Source organism: Schistocerca gregaria, chromosome 4, assembly GCF_023897955.1.
Source record: "Schistocerca gregaria isolate iqSchGreg1 chromosome 4, iqSchGreg1.2, whole genome shotgun sequence".
Lineage (NCBI taxonomy): Eukaryota > Metazoa > Arthropoda > Insecta > Orthoptera > Acrididae > Schistocerca > Schistocerca gregaria.
Window position 1 is genome coordinate 498,959,745 of NC_064923.1, and position 16,674 is coordinate 498,976,418.

The 16,674-nt window shown below is 38.1% G+C and overlaps 1 protein-coding gene across 1 annotated transcript in view; it reads right to left on the reverse strand.

The window, feature by feature from the left end:
- Positions 1-6,390: 6,390 nt before the first annotated feature.
- Positions 6,391-16,674, reverse strand: part of LOC126268181 (valine--tRNA ligase) — a 209,065-nt gene continuing 198,781 nt past the window's right edge. The window contains exon 18 of the mRNA XM_049973783.1: positions 6,391-8,346. Coding sequence (XP_049829740.1) covers positions 8,131-8,346 — 216 coding nt within the window. The 3' untranslated portion in view covers positions 6,391-8,130. The remainder of the gene's footprint in view (positions 8,347-16,674) is intronic.

Genomic DNA, 16,674 nt, shown 5'->3' on the forward strand with positions numbered 1-16,674 from the left:
GCAGTCAGGGCGACCAGGCTTAGATGGTGGGGTCATGTTCCACACATGGGAGAAGTAAGGTTACCCAAGAGACTCATGGGTTCAGCAGAAGAGGATAGGAGGAGTCGAGGCAGACCAAGGAGAAGGTACCTGGATTCAGTTAAGAATGATTTGGAAGTAATAGGTTTAACATCAGAAGAGGCACCAATGTTAGCACTGAATAGGGTATCATGGAGGAATGTTATAAGGGGGCTATGCTCCAGACTGAACGCTGAAAGGCATAGTCAGTCTTAAATGATGATGATCAACATCATTAATACGCAACACGAACAGCAAGGGTCCCAACACACTTCCCTTGACCACACCTGAAACTACTTCTACATCTGACAGTGACTCTCCATCCAAGGAACATAACTTTTTGACTGAACTTATGCTTATTCTGGCAGTTTCCAGTTATTAAGGGTGGCAGTGTGGTACTGGTGTGCAACACTCACACTCCCCCTTGGCTACTGAACTTCCTTGGAGTTGCTTCACCGATCTTTTCTTTTCAGGATAGCTGGCTGAGATGTCTTGCACAACTTCTTCTCCGAAGATAAAATGCTAATTTGGGGGAATTTTTTATACTTTTAAAATAACTCCATACACTCGAGAATACTTTGAACTCAATCTCACTGTATTTTCATCACACATAACAGTTTTCATACAGCTAAAACATTTTTTTAAGCTTGGCACCTTCCGGTCCATCAGAAACTATCACATTCATTTTGCCATAAACACAGTCTACAAATCTCTCTAAGTTTAACAAGACAACTGTCCTGACCTTACAAAAGTAAGAGAAAGAATGAATAAGTAATTGTCTCTTCTCTCCTTTCAACAACATTCAAATGTTCACATAATAATGTATGACGTCGTACAGTCTCTGTTACTCCTTGCTCTGGACATGTAACTTCTTAGGCAGGCTTGGCGACTACCTGCCCACGCAGATCATCTGTCCGATACACGCCGTCCTGCACACACATAAATCTGGTTCAGTAGACACAGTTCTACTTTACCACATTCATCTCTAAAATAACATGTTCGAGACATTGGAAATACAAGGGTAGCCAGAATTTACCCCGAAATTCTCGAGGCACTACAGTATGGTGCAGTTCAACTACAATAGAATACTCACTAATCATATGGCTCCAACCGAACCATTGAGTCTTTTGCATATAAACCTTCTCTACATACCATCTTCTCTTTATATCACAAGAAAGACATTTTGACACACTGGAAATGCTGTGTTATATTACACAGCTTCAACTTTAGATGAAGCCTGTTCACTTCCCATGCTCTTTTAGTGCCATAGTGTTCCTACAAGCAGCAAGGGACACAAATAGGCTGCCCCATTTGCCAGCCAAGCCTTGTATCAGTGAGGTGTGGAATGATGCTAGCAACACTGGCACACAGCACATCGGCACACGTGTGTGTGTGTGTGTGTGTGTGTGTGTGTGTGTGTGTGGGTGAGAGAGAGAGAGAGAGAGAGAGAGAGAGAGAGAGAGAGAGAGAGAGAGAGAGAGATCTGTACCATCCCAGCAGACCAGTCAAGATCTCCTTTCCCTGTCACACGCTTTATTCCATCGCTTCACCTCATCATGGTCCTTGTGGTAACAGAAGCATATCAAAAGCTTGCAGTGACAGAGGACTAGTGGTGCTTAACTGTCTATAGCTCAGCAAACCCACGATCGCTGAGTCTGCACCCAGAAAATGAATGCTGAGTTCAATGAGGTGTTTACCATTTATAAAGACCCAGGGGCCACATGTGACTTTATCAAAAATACTATGGACAGGGGGTGAGGACAAATGGAGGAAAAAAATAGGCACAGGACAGAGAGGCAAAGGAGTGGGAGCAGGGGGAGGGGGATGGGGAGGGAGAAAGGGAGGAGAAGGGGGGAGGGAGAAGAACAAAAATAATAATGATAAATCAGAACACAAAACACAGACAATAATGACACAAACATACAATAATGACCAGCACAATAAAAATAAAACCAAGACAACACACAACAAGATAAAAGAATAAATAGCTGAAAAATACGAAGGATAGAATATGAAGAGAGGGTGCAAATATAATACAGAGAGTGTTAGTTGGTTCAGATTCAGACTACAAAGTAACAAAAAACGTAGAAAATTCCTCCTATTTTATTTGGAATGTTAAAGATAAGAACCCAGATCATATAATCAACATTTGTTGGCCTTCCTTTTCACCCAGTATTCCTTCATATACAACAAATGGGCTAGCTTTCGTTGCGTAGACCACGTATGTCGGTTAGTTTCTCTTCTTCCTCAAAACCCCGTGTGTTCGTGATTTTTCTGATTTCATTTCTGTCATGCAGATTTGGAGACCCTAATTCTCTCGGGTCTTTTTGTACCAGCTCAGTTTTGTAGTTTTGTTCTTTAAAAATGTGTGGATTGTATGCGTTAACCTGTAGGAGTCCATTCTTTCTAAATGCCCCATGAACTGGATTCTTCTCATGTGCATTGTGTCTGCTATTTTGGAGATATTTTTATATATTTCTGCTTTGGGTTTTGGATAATGCACACCATCTTTAGTTCTTGGTCCTAGGACTTTCCTCATTATTTTACGTTCTTCCACTTCTAATTTCCCTTTTAGAGTTCTGTGTTGGAGGTTTAGTGTGTCAGATGTGTAGAGAGCTTCGGGTTTAATTACTGTTGTGTAGTGTTGTATTTTGCAGTTCCACAAGACACTCTTTTTGTTGTAAACATTTTTTGTTAACTGAAACGCCGTCTCCATTTTCTGTACTCTTGATCTGACAGATTTCTTTTCATTACAATTTTCTGCAATCCATTCACCTAAATATTTAAATTCTTTTACTCGAGAGACATAGTTATTACCAATTTTGAGATCAGAAGGAGCATCTTTGATGTCAGTCATAAATTTTGTTTTTTCAAATGAAGCTTGTAATCCTATTTTTGCTGCCTGCTCTTGTAATAATTCTAGCTGTTTCTGTGCAGAGATAATGTCTTTGGCGATCAGTGCCATGTCATCAGCAAATGCTACACAGTCTAATTCTATGCCTTTAAGTTTTGGTCCCAGTCTGTGTGCTGGTGCACCTGCTTTTCTCCATTCTCGGACAACTTTTTCAATTGAAGAGCACTGAGGACAGTACATCCCCTTGTCGTACTCCTGTGTCTATTTCAAATTCTGTGCTCAATTTTCCCATAAATTTTACTTTGGATTTGGTCTGCGCGAGTGTCGTTTATGATGTTTGTTGTCTTTTGATCTAGTCCAAATTCTGCTAACACTTCAAACAGGAATCCTCGGTCTATACTGTCATATGCTTTTTTTTAAAGTCAACAAACATGATGACATAACTTTTGTTTGAAGTACTATGCAAATATTTCAAGAGTTTTTGAAGTTAACGATTTGTTCTACGCATGATCGACCTTTTCCGAATCCATCTTGGTATTCGCCAAGTTTTGAATCCAGCTGAGGTTCTGTTACATTTAGTAGGGCTTTAGACGGAATTTTGTATGTTATTGACCATAAAGAGATTCCATGATAGTTGTTGTGGTCTGTTTTACTTCCTTTTTTGTACAGAGGATGTATGATTGCTGTCTTCCAGTCTGTGGGGATTTTTTCAGTTTTCCAGATTTCATGTATAATTTCTTTGAGTTTTGTAATAAGGTTTTCTCCTGCATTTTTCCATAAGTCTGCGATGATTTGGTCTTCTCCTGGTGCATTGTTGTTTTTCAGTGACTGAATTATCTCTTTATCCCCTGTAAACTTGATGGCTTTGAGTCTGGGTTTTGTTGTATATGACGGAACTCAAATTTTTCTGCATGCTTTCCACAATTCAGTAATTTAGAAAAGTATTTTGCAAGAATTTCACAGTTTTCGGTGTTGGTATGGGCAATTTCCCCATGTTCATTTTTGAATTGGAGTGTCGGAGGAGAAGACTTTGTTAATTTTTGTTTGGATACTCTGTAGAAATTTTGGGAATTGTTTTTCTTGAAATCATTTTCTATGTCTTGCAATTTTTTTGTCTTCATGTCGTTTACGGACTGTTTGTATTGCTTTTGTAAATGTTTTCCTGTTGTCTTTGAGATCTTACAGGGTCTTTTGATTTCTGTTGCGCAACCAATTTTGCCACGCCTGTTGTCTGAGATTTATCAGTTGGTCACACTCATTTGTCCACCATGAGTGTTTACGTGTTCTTGTTTGCAGTGCTACAGTTTCAGCTGCTTTTAAAAGTCCTGCTTGCAGTTGTTTTGTGGTTTTAATTTCTGTGTTTCTTTTGTAAAATGTTCATTACCATTTATCTTTTGTACATCATATTTAGGGTGTGGAGATTTCTTAGTGAATTTTCTTTTTTTCTGGAATGACATCAATGGAGAATTTTGTTGGGTAATGGTCGGAATCTAGGTCTAGTCCATTAAGGACTTTTAAGTTTCATGATTCCTGCTGTATTTACGCGGAAGACCATTACATGATCCAACTGATATTCACCTAGTAATGGATTAGGTGAGATCCAAGTTTTGGTTTCGAGGCTCTTGTCTTGAAAAATAGGTCACAGTTTTTGCAGATTTCAATGAGTCGCATGCCATTCCGGTTGGTCTGTGTATGCCCTGACCATTTACCTACCCAATATCGATATTTTTTTTTTCTTTGCCAATTTGTGCATTGAAATCACCCATAAGGATTTTGACATGGTTATTTGGAATTTTTTGGAGAATACTGTCCAACTGGTTCCAAAATTCTTATATTTTGTTTTTGTTAGTGATGTTAGTTGGTGCAAGTCCGTTGATTAGGGTGTATATCTTATCAGCTGATTTAATTGTTATTGTGGAGAGCCAACCCGAGTAAGATTTGAAAGTCGTGACTAAAACAAGCATTGATGTATCTACTATAAATCCAATTCCAAATTGTTGACAATTTGCCATGGCTTGATTTCTTGGTTTTCCTTTGTATATCCTGTATCCTTCTGAATCAAAAGGATTTTCATCTGTATATCGTAATTCCTAAAATGCAATAATTTTGATGTTGCATTCTCTGGATTTGTCCAGGATGGTTTTTTTTTTGTTTTCCCATTTTTAAGAGAGAATTTACATTAAATGTCATTAGCCAAATTCTTGATTTTGGTTTGATTTCGTTATTATGGGATTTTGAGGTACTCCGATTTACCTCCATGCACACTTCTGTGGTCTCCCCAGAATCCGAATAGACCACTTGTGGTTTTTCAACCACGTTATTTGACCCACTGGTGTAATTTGTCTTTGAAGGTGCTGTATCCATGTTGATTTATTTGGACTGGATTTGTGACTGAAACTGAGGTTTCAGTCTGGTTAAGCTCAGAGTTACACTTCTGAGTTTTATAGATCAGCCGCCACTACCATGTGGAACACACGCTGTAGGGTTACTGCCACTAACATGTGGAACCATCATGCCCTTTGTCCAAATAACCTTGGAAGATAGCTTTTATAGTATCCCAAAAAGCAAGGTTGCCAGTTCTGTCGTACCGATGATCTTCATCTCCATCTTCACTGCCGTTGAGGTCTTCACTGTATCCCTGGCAAGGGGCCCTCGTGAGGTGCTATCACCCACGCCAGGTGAACCAAGGTTTTTTTATGTTCAACCGGGCTTGGGACCGGCTATGGTGGAGTAGTTTGTGTGTGTGTGTGTGTGTGTGTGTGTGTGTGTGTGTGTGTTGTGAAAAAGGCCAAAAGCTAACATTCTAAAAATCTTTTTGTTGTGCCTTTCTGTGACTCAACATCTCCACTATCCATGGTGAGTAGTAACGATCCTTTTCAGAATATTGTTACATTCTATCCTGGATCTTCCATTTTTTAATTTTATTCTGATATAAACTCATTCCTTTTTCCTCTATTTACACATAAGGGACTTTATCGTATTTTAGCAGCTAATGATTTTAAGAGACTTTTGTACTATGACTTAAATATAATATCAAGCCCACCCCACTTTAATTTGTGTGGTGTTCTTATCTCAAAAGACCAGCTGATTGAAACAAGACACACTAACATAAACTGTTGCTAAACAGGAGCAACTGGAAACAAAAATATTCTTTACCTTAAGTAGAACTCATTACAGAACATATCACTCTCTTTCACGTATCCAGGTGCAATATTCAATGTGCTGCTGACAATGCACCGAAATATATTTAAGTATTAGCAATAAGTACACACTATAGCAATTTGGAGTAATTAGGATAAAATTTCTTTTAAATTTTTGAAATTTGCACACCATATCCCCATTTTTAATTTCATATTAATGCTAAGTTTGGTACCAATTATTCCATAAATCTTGAGAGAGTAATCTTAATACTTCTACACCACCATTCGTAAATGTGTCACAATGGCAATGGGCTCAGCATGTAGTATCAGTAAAACAAATTACTTTACAAGTTTATTGATAAATAATTATAAATAAATAACATTAAGAAAATACTGTTTGTTTCCATAATATAACTTATTAAACTAATGTCATCAACACTGTAACCATTTCTGCAATCATTAGTGCTTTGGATAGTTTTAAATCTCATGACAAAAGTTGGCATGTGGTCTAGTTACGTAAATTATGACAAAATTACTGGATATCTATCTCCTACAAAATTCTATGAATTTTTTTATCTTCACCTTATACTGGTCAAATGCTGCCTCGGAAAGAATATAAAGAATAAAGATATGTGTATGTGCACTTCATACACTAGATTTTGAACTATCGCTCTTTCTCCTGTTCCAGTACATACACACTTTCTCTCTCCCTTCCAAAACACACAAACAAAAAGCCAGACTGGAATGCCCAACCCTTCCCTATCATATGCCTAAAATTAACAGGAGAAGAGTGCTTCTCTATAAGTGATTTAAAAAGATGGAACAGCACTGAGCGTCATTACACACAAAAGATTTATTAGAGTGATACACTAGTTTTATAGCTTTTCATTCTCACACATTGAAATGTCTGTTCTCATTACAGGAAAAACCAATGGAGTAAGTCATGCAAAAAAAGACCATTTCTTTATAAAGGATGCCACTCTAAGTGAACAATTCTTTGTGTACAGGGACATAACATGACTTAAATAAAAACTGATCAAAAGATTCAGTTCACACAAATTTTTGAGAGTTCTTGGTGAAGTTAAAGAGGAATTATTTTGAAATTAAACATTATGTAACCACCAGTTTGTGGAAACAAAATTAAAAAGAGCACATAAGTTACAGGTTTTTAATTATAACTAAAAAAGAAAATCGTCTGTTTCTTTGTCTCGCCAACAGTTTACTTATTGTAAAGATCTGTCCTTGACCAATATGCTGTGCATTATAACCTGTTACAGAGGCCCGCAGTTATTATCACAGAGATTAATCTCTAACAGCCCAAATGCCTTGAGGTTCCTGTGAGCAAAGGTTACCTATTGAACACTCAATCACTCAATGATGCTACAGAACAATCTTGGTGTCTGTGATAGTACTCTCTACACAAAATAATTCTGACAAGAAGGTGATATGCATGAATCCCTCCCCCCCCCCCCCCCCCCTTCCCACCTGCATTTTCTAACTTTTGTTTTTCAAGGAAATTTCCATGGGTATTGGAACCATTCCTTAAATTTCTTTGGTGTGTTCCTCATCTTCAAGGTTTCAATGTTCTTCAAATTGGAACCTAAAACTCCCATAACATCAGAATGCAAGTGATTGTATGGAAACATTTTTTGCTCTTTCCTATTGGAAAATAATTACACAGATAAAACAGAATGTCTACATTTTCCACACATCATTCTTATTTCTCACATATCTTTCATTATTTTGAATAGCACACAGCAAAAAGGATCTGAAAACTGTGCAACAAAGAGCTTTTGGACACAATATTTACTGATATCATCATTCTAGGGGGTCATTTCTCTACCCTCTTTAATTATTTTAGAGCTATTTCTGTAGTTTGTTTGTGTTACTTCCAAGAAAATGGCATACCTTTTTTATACTTTTTTCATCACTACAATTACAATGAGTGTTTACAGATCTCCATGTTACTCAGCTTATATGAATGTTGCCTCTATCCATCTTTTCATACTCTGGCCTCTTTCTGATAAGTCATCTAACAGTACATAGCCCTACACAATGGTTGCAGCAATGGGTACAATCTCACATTGTCCTTAGCAATTTCAGAGCATGGTTTATCTTTCGCAGTTCTGCCTCAATGTGCGAGAGCTTCTCTTCATTTGCTTTACGAACTTCTTCAGGAACTTTTATCTCATAATCTTCAGCTGACATGGCTTGATGCAGTTTAGTAACCTGTTGGTTCAGTGACTCCTCTTTTTTCTGTAATTTCTCAATTTCTCTGCTGGGATCAACAAGTCCCTGTAGAAGAATGAAATGTTGTTATTACAATGTTGATTCATAAATTAGTCACAGTCACAAAATAAAACTTCTCAAATTAGCCTGCACATTTATACAACCCAGTAATCAGCCAATTTATGGAATGGGGAAACTGTAAGTGTTAGAAACAAGAAACATTGTAAATTATTAACTAACTGTAAAAATACATCAGTGACCCACTAGTGTGAATTTTTTTTAGAAGCTAAAAGACCTGAAAAGAGAAACAAAATGGCAACTACGAGAAAAGAGCTATGAAAGTTGACAAACATTTAAAACAGACTGAATGTTAATATTAAATGTTGCTTAAAATATATACTGGTATCATGTCCTTGTTCATGAACCACGGGCAACGTATGAGTGGCCAAGTAAGTGGTCCTGGCAGTCGGGATACCATTTACTTTGGAATAAGGCTGGGCATCTCTGACATATTCCGAGTCGTGGCCATCTTTGTACTCAGACAGCAAAGACTACCAAATCCACCGGTTAGTCCCTCAACCGTTAGGGGTAAAACTCAATGGGACCCGGGGCAAGTAAGGCTAGCAACCTGCTTCCCTGGTACTGTAAATTTGATGCTGGCAACAATCAGAGGAAAATGCCTCAGACCTTTGGAGGTGACGGAGTCCCACCTCTAATTGACAAACCAGGGACTCCTAAGATACGACTCGGCAAACGAATGGTAAGAGATGGGGAGCTATTAATATCAATGGGGGCTACTCTGGGAAGAAGGTAGAGCTGGCAGAGGCTGCAAGTAAGATGGGGTTGGACGTTTTAGCTGTTAGTGACATTCGGGTAAGGGGTGAGAAAGAAGAGGAAGTGGGAGAATACAAGGCCAACCTGTCAGGAGTCAAAGCAGGAATAGCACAATGGGGAGTAGGGCTTTTCATCAGGAAAGAAATGGAACCCAGCGTAGTTACAATAAGGTATGTAAACGAACGACTGATGTGGATAGATTTGACAGTGTCTAGCAAGAAAATTAGGATTGTGTCAGTATATTCGCATTCTGAAGGGACAGATCAAGATAAGATGAATACTTTTTATGACACACTCAGTGATGTAGTTGTTAGAGTAAATGACAAGGACAATGTTCTGCTCATGGGTGATTTTAATGCCAGGATTGGAAATCGAACAGAAAGGTATGAAGAGGTTGTGGGTAAATTTGGAGAGGATATGGAGGCCAAAAGGTGGGAATTTAAGGAGATGGGACCTGGATAAACTGACTAAACCAGAGGTTGTACAGTGTTTCAGGGATAGCATAAGGGAACAGTTGAAAGGAATGGGGGGAAAGAAATACAGTAGAAGAAGTATGGGTAGCTTTGAGGGATGAAGTAGTGAAGGCAGCAGAGAAACAAGTAGGTAAAAAGACGAGGGCTAGTAGAAGTCCCTGGGTAACAAAAGATATATTGAATTTAATTGATGAAAGGAGAAAATATAAAAATGCAATAAATGTAGCAGGAAGAAAGGAATACTAACGTCTCAAAAATGAGATCAAAAGGAAGTGCAAAATGGCTAAGCAGGGATGGCTAGAGGACAAATGTAAGGATGTCGAGGCTTATCTCACTAGGGGTAAGATAGATACTGCGTATAGGAAAATTAAAGAGACCTTTGGAGAAAAGAGAATGACTTGTATGAATATCAAGAGCTCAGATGGAAACCCAGTTCCAAGCAAAGAAGGGAAGCAGAATACTGGAAGGAGTATATAGAGGATCTATACAAGGGCTATGTACTTGAGGACAATATTATGGAAATGGATGAGGATGTAGATGAAGATGAAATGGGAGACACGATACTGCATGAAGAGTTTGACAGAGCACTGAAAGACCTGGGTCGAAACAAGGCCCCCGGAGTAGACAACATTCCATTAGAACTACTGACAGCCTTGGGAGAGCCAGTCCTGGCAAAACTCTACCATCTGGTGAGCAAGATGTATGAGACAGGCAAAATACCCTCAGACTTCAAGAAGAATATAATAATTTCAATCCCAAAGAAAGCAGGTGTTGGCAGATTTGAAAATTACCGAACTATCAGTTTAATAAGTCACAGCTGCAAAATACTAACGCGAATTCTTTACAGATGAATGGAAAAACTAGTAGAAGCTGACCTCGGGGAAGATCAGTTTGGATTCCATAGAAATGTTGGAACACGTGAGGCAATACTGACCGAAAGGCAAACCTACATTTCTAGCATTTGTAGACTTAGAGAAAGCTTCTGACATTGTTGACTGAAATACTCTCTTTCAAATTCTGAAGGTGGCAGGGGTAAAATACAGGGAGCGAAAGGCTATTTACAATTTGTACAGAAACCAGATGGCAGTAATAAGAGTCGAGGGGCATGAAAGGGAAGCAGTGGTTGGGAAAGGAGTGAGGCAGGGTTGTAGCCTCTCCCCGATGTTATTCAATCTGTATATTGAGCAAGCAGTAAAGGAAACAAAAGAAAAAATCGGAGTAGGTATTAAAATCAATGGAGAAGAAATCAAAATGTTGAGGTTCGCCGATGACATTGTCATTCTGTCAGAGAGAGCAAGGGACTTGGAAGAGCAGTTGAATGGAATGGACAATGTCTTGAGAGGAGTATATAAGATGAACATCAACAAAAGCAAAACGAGGATAATGGAATGTAGTCAAATTAACTCGGGTGATGCTGAGGGAATTAGATTAGGAAATGAGACACTTCAAGTAGTAAAGGAGTTTTGCTATTTGGGGAGCAAAATAACTGATTATGGTCGAAGTAGAGAGGATATAAAATGTAGATTGGCAATGGCAAGGAAAGCGTTTCTGAAGAAGAAAAAATTGTTAACATCTAGAGTAGATTTAAGTGTCAGGAAGTCATTTCTGAAAGTATTTGTATGGAGTGTAGCCATGTATGGAAGTGAAACGTGGAAGATAAATAGTTTAGACCAGAAGAGAATGGAAGCTTTTGAAATGTAGTGCTACAGAAGAATGCTGAAGATTAGATGGGTAGATCACATAACTAATGAGGAGGTATTGAATAGAATTAGGGAGAAGAGGAGCTTGTGGCACAACTGGACTAGAAGAAGGGATCAGTTGGTAGGACATGTTCTGAAACATTGAGGGATCATCAATTTAGTATTGGAGGGAAGCGTGGAGGGTAAAACTACGAGACCAAGAGATGAGGATGTAGGCTGCAGTAGGTACTGGGAAATGAAGGAGCTTGCACAGGATAGAGTAGCATGGAGAGCTGCATCAAACCAGTCTCATGACTGAAGTCCACCACCACCACCACCACCACCACCACCACAACAACAACAACAACATGGAGGCCAACAGGAACGGGAAACAACTCTTGGATATCTGTGGCAGTATGGGCTTAGTAATCACAAACTCCTTTTTTAAACATAAGAACATACACCAGTATACCTGGGTAGGCAGGGGAACCAGATCTGCCACTGACTATATAATAACATATCAGGAATTCAGGAAGGCTGTGTGGGACACACGTGTATTCAGGGGATTCTTTTATGATGCTGATCACTATTTAATCTGCAGTGAAATAGGTATTGTGAGGCCGAAAGTGCAAGAGGTCAGGTCCATGTGTAGGATGATAAGAGTGGAGAAACTTCAGGATAAGGAAATCAGGCACAAGTACATAACAGTGATCTCAGAAAGGTACCAGTTACTTGAATGTAGTCAATTGCAGTCACTGGGAAAGGAATGGACAAGGTACGGGGACACAGTACTAGAAGTGGCCAAAGAATGTCTTGGAACAGTAGTGAGTAAAGGTCGGATGAAGCAAACAGTTTGGTGGAATGACACAGTCAAGGCAGCCTGTAAAAGGAAAAAGAAGATGTATCAAAAATGGCTACATACTAGAACTCAGGTAGACAGAGAAAGTTATGTTGAAGACAGAAACAAAGCCAAAGAGATAATTACAGCATCCAAGAAGAAATCTTGGGAAGACTTTGGAAACAGGTTGGAGACATTGGGTCAAGCTGCTGGAAAACCATTCTGAGTGTTATTAGCAGTCTTCGAAAGGGAGATAAGAAGGAAATGACAAGTATTTTGGAAAGGTCAGGAAAACTGCTGGTGAATCCTGTGGATGCCTTGGGCAGATGGAGGGAATATTTTGAAGAGTTGCTCAATGTAGCTGAAAATATGATCAGTAACATTTCAGATTTCGAGGTAGAATGGAATAGGAATGATGATGGAAATAGGATCACATTGGAGGAAGTGGAGAAAATGGTCAATAGATTGCACTGCAATAAAGCAGCTGAGGTGGATGAAATTAAGTCGGAATTCATCAAATACAGTGGAATGTCAGGTCTTAAATGGCTACACAGGATAATTGAATTGGCCTGCGAGTCGGGACAAGTTCCATCAGACTGGACGAAAGCAGTAATCACACCAATCTTTAAACATGGAAACAGAAAAGATTGTAACAACTACAGAGGTATCTCTTTGATCAGCGCTGTGGGTAAAACCTTCTCAGGTATTGTTGAAAGAAAAGTGCGAGTATTAGTTGAGGACAAATTGAATGAAAATCAGTGTGGGTTTAGGCCTCTTAGAAGTTGTCAGGACCAGATCTTCAGCTTACTGCAAATATTGGTTAAGTGTTACGAGTGAAACAGGGAATGGTATCTATGTTTTATAGATCTAGAAAATGCATATGACTGGATTCCTAGGAGGAAGTTATTATCTGTTCTACGTGATTATGGAATAGGAGGCAAACTTTTGCAAGCAATTAAAGGTCTTTACATAGATATCAGGCAGCAGTTAGAGTTGACGGTAAATTGAGTCCATGGTTCAGAGTAGTTTCAGGGGTAAGACAAGGCTGCAACCTGTCTCCACTGTTGCTCGAATTATCGATGGATCATATAATAAAAACAATAGACTGGCTGGGTTAGATTAAGATATGTGAACACAAAATAAGCAGTCTTGCATATGTGGATGATTTAGTTGTGATGGCAGATTCGATTGAAAGTTTGCAAAGTAATATTTCAGAGCTAGATCAGAAATGTAAGGGCTATGGTATGAAGATTAGCATCTCCAAAACAAAAGTAATGCCAGTGGGAAAGAAATAGAAACGGATTGAGTGCCAAATAGGAGGAACAAAGTTAGAACAGGTGCACAGTTTCAAGTACTTAGGATGCATATTCTCACAGGATGGCAAAATAGTGAAAGAACTGGAAGTGAGGTGTAGCAAAGCTAATGCAGTGAGCGCTCAGCTACGATCTACTCTCTTCTGCAAGAAGGAAGTCAGTACCAAGACTAAGTTATCTGTGCACCATTCAATCTTTCGACCAACTTTGTTGTATGGGAGTGAAAGCTGGGTGGATTCAGGTTACCTTATGGATAAGGTTGAGGTTACGGATATGAAAGTAGCTAGGATGACTGCAGGTACTAGTAGATGGGAACAATTGCAGGAGGGTGTGCACAATGAGGAAATCAAAGAAAAACTGGGAATGAACTCTATAGATGTAGCAGTCAGGGTGAACAGGCTTAGATGGTGGGGTCATGTTACACGCATGGGAGAAGCAAGGTTACCCAAGAGACTCATGGGTTCAGCAGTAGAGGATAGGAGGAGTCTGGAGGTTGCCCAAGAGACTCATGGGTTCAGCAGTAGAGGATAGGAGGAGTCTGGGTAGACCAAGGAGAAGGTACCTGGATTCAGTTAAGAATGATTTTGAAGTAATAGGCTTAACATCAGAAGAGGCACCAATGTTAGCACTGAATAGGGGATCATGGGGGAATTTTATAAGGGGGACTATGCTCCAGACTGAACACTGAAAGGCATACTCAGTATTAAATGATGATGATGATGATATATACTACCAGTGCTAATGAAGCATCTGTGATACCCAAAAGAAGTATTCATATTTGATAACAATAAAAATACACAACCAACTTTCTATCTGCAAGTGTCTCTGCATCACAAGATAACAAATTTCTAGTTTTCTGATAACAGTTGTTTCCGTTTCAGGACTGGACAACATGTTGTTATGGACCAGTGTGAATAACAGATATGAAGTGATCCTATCAGTAATTTCTTTTTTACTTATATAAAAATTTCCTTCTTAGACTATTTATACAACAATAGATCTCAATGTGAAACTTCACAGTTACATTCATACTTTTTTACATTCATGTCTTAAGATGAATAGAATGGTATAGCAGGCTATAAGTGCTTGGTCATAACCACAAGGCAACATAGTATGTATGGCTGTGATTTGTAAGAAAAACTTGTGTAACTGTTCACTATTCCAAGAAAGTTCCCTGCAGTCTCACAAAATACTCTGTCAGCTTGCAGTTTTTCTAGAAACACACAATATTTAAAAAAGTTTTCATTTACTATGCCTCTGTCATAATACAGGATGTATACATGGACAAGGAAAAATAAAATCCTGGATTTCCCGGTTAAAAATACACTTTCTCCTGGGTAAAAATACACTTTTTCCGTGTTAAGTGACAGTATACTCTTCCTTGTCACTGTAAAACTCATGAATCCTTTGAATGTTTATGGTTTTATATACTGACATATAATTTCCCGACACTTTAGAAAACGAAACTTGGGGGGAAAAACACGCTTTGATTCCACCAAAATCGAGATTGCGATGTGCTTCTGTAAGCAAGTCATAGTTGATATCACGTGATCTCGCCAGCTGATAACAGCATAGGACACTTGATGTAGTCAGCCAATAGCAAGATCACTCTTAAGTAGCGCAAACACACAAATAATAAAAGTTAATGTTTTAAATTAATATAATAGCACAAATTGGTCTCAAAGATTAATAAGCTGGAAGAGAAGCTAAGCTTCCACATACAATGTTGATCTTTTTTGCGCATGTTACACTTTAAGATACATCACACAAATGTGCCAGTAAAATTTTTAATAACGATATAACTGTCTGATCTTCTGGGCTTGAAATTCTTCTAAATGGCTGTCCTCAAAGAGCTGATTTTTAAATGAGAGTCAAATCCATTGTGATTTAAGAAATTCATCGTACATTCTCGCGCATTGGTCAGAACCAAAATAGCATTAAGAATTTGGTACGTAATAGTTCTTCCCCTTGCCACACAGTTCAGTATGAAGTTAGTCATTGTTTTGAGAAAAACAGCAGGAATATGGATAGCCCTTATAATAAAACTTATTCATTAACTTTCTCATTTAAGATAGGCTATCTCAATGTTGAAGGTATGAGTGGAAAACCTGTAGTATTAAATGATTTTGCAAATGAGAATATGTTCGATTCATTGTGTTTGAGTGAGCACTAGTGTAAAGGTAATGAAATTTCTTTTGATGTATTAGATGATTTCCAGTTAGTTAATAGTTTCAGCAGAGAACAACATATTCATAGGGGTGGAGAAAGTATAGTATAGTGATTTGTGGTGACATAAATGCTGCATTTGATACAACAAAAGATACACATAGTGTAAATGAATTTAAAAATCTGTTAAGACAACTTGATTTTAGTTTTACTAACTACAAACCTACAAGAGAGAGTGCTTGCAGCTGTTTTTTTTACAAATGATGTAGAGATTTAATATGTTCCAATGTAGCTGTTTTTGCCTTCTCAGGTCATGATTCAGTTTGGGCAGAAATAAGATGGCTTAATATGAAGTCTACAGTGCTCGAAAAGCCTAAAGTGGCCATAACAAGACCAATAACACGGGACAAAATTTCAAATTTTAAGGTTTCAATCGAGAATTATGATTGGGAAGATTTGTTTAACAATAACAGTCATTGTTCTGCTAATATAATCTTATATAGATTATTTCATTCTTTATTAACTATTTTTGAGACAAGCTTTCCTCAGTACAAATGTACAGTGAATCCCATCACATATAACACAAATAAGCATAGGCATAATAATGCATGGTACACTTTTGAACCAGCCAATATGAAAAACAAATTGTTAATGTATTTAGATTTTTATAGGCTACATGAAACAGTTGAGGCTAAGTTAAGATACTTAAGAGCTAGAAAGGATTATAAACATGCAATCAATGAGACTAAGAAACAACATAACTTATTTAGTACTGAGTCGTCCAAACATTAATGTAAGAGAGCATGGAGTGTAATAAACCCAGTGGACAAAAGCAAACAAAAAGACGTTGTCGTCATATCACCAACTGAGTTTAATAACTTTTATGTGCAATCTGTTAATGAAATTTGCGAAAGTATTGTTAGGCCTCGGGAAACTGCATCTGATATCTTTAAAAAATGTAATAATGTATCTTTAAAAAATGTAATAACGTAAGTTGTTCATTGAAAGACTTTTTGTTTCCCTCAGATGTAACACCAGATATTGTTTCAGTATTGTAAATAATTTTAGAGCTTCTGATAGTGTAGATATAT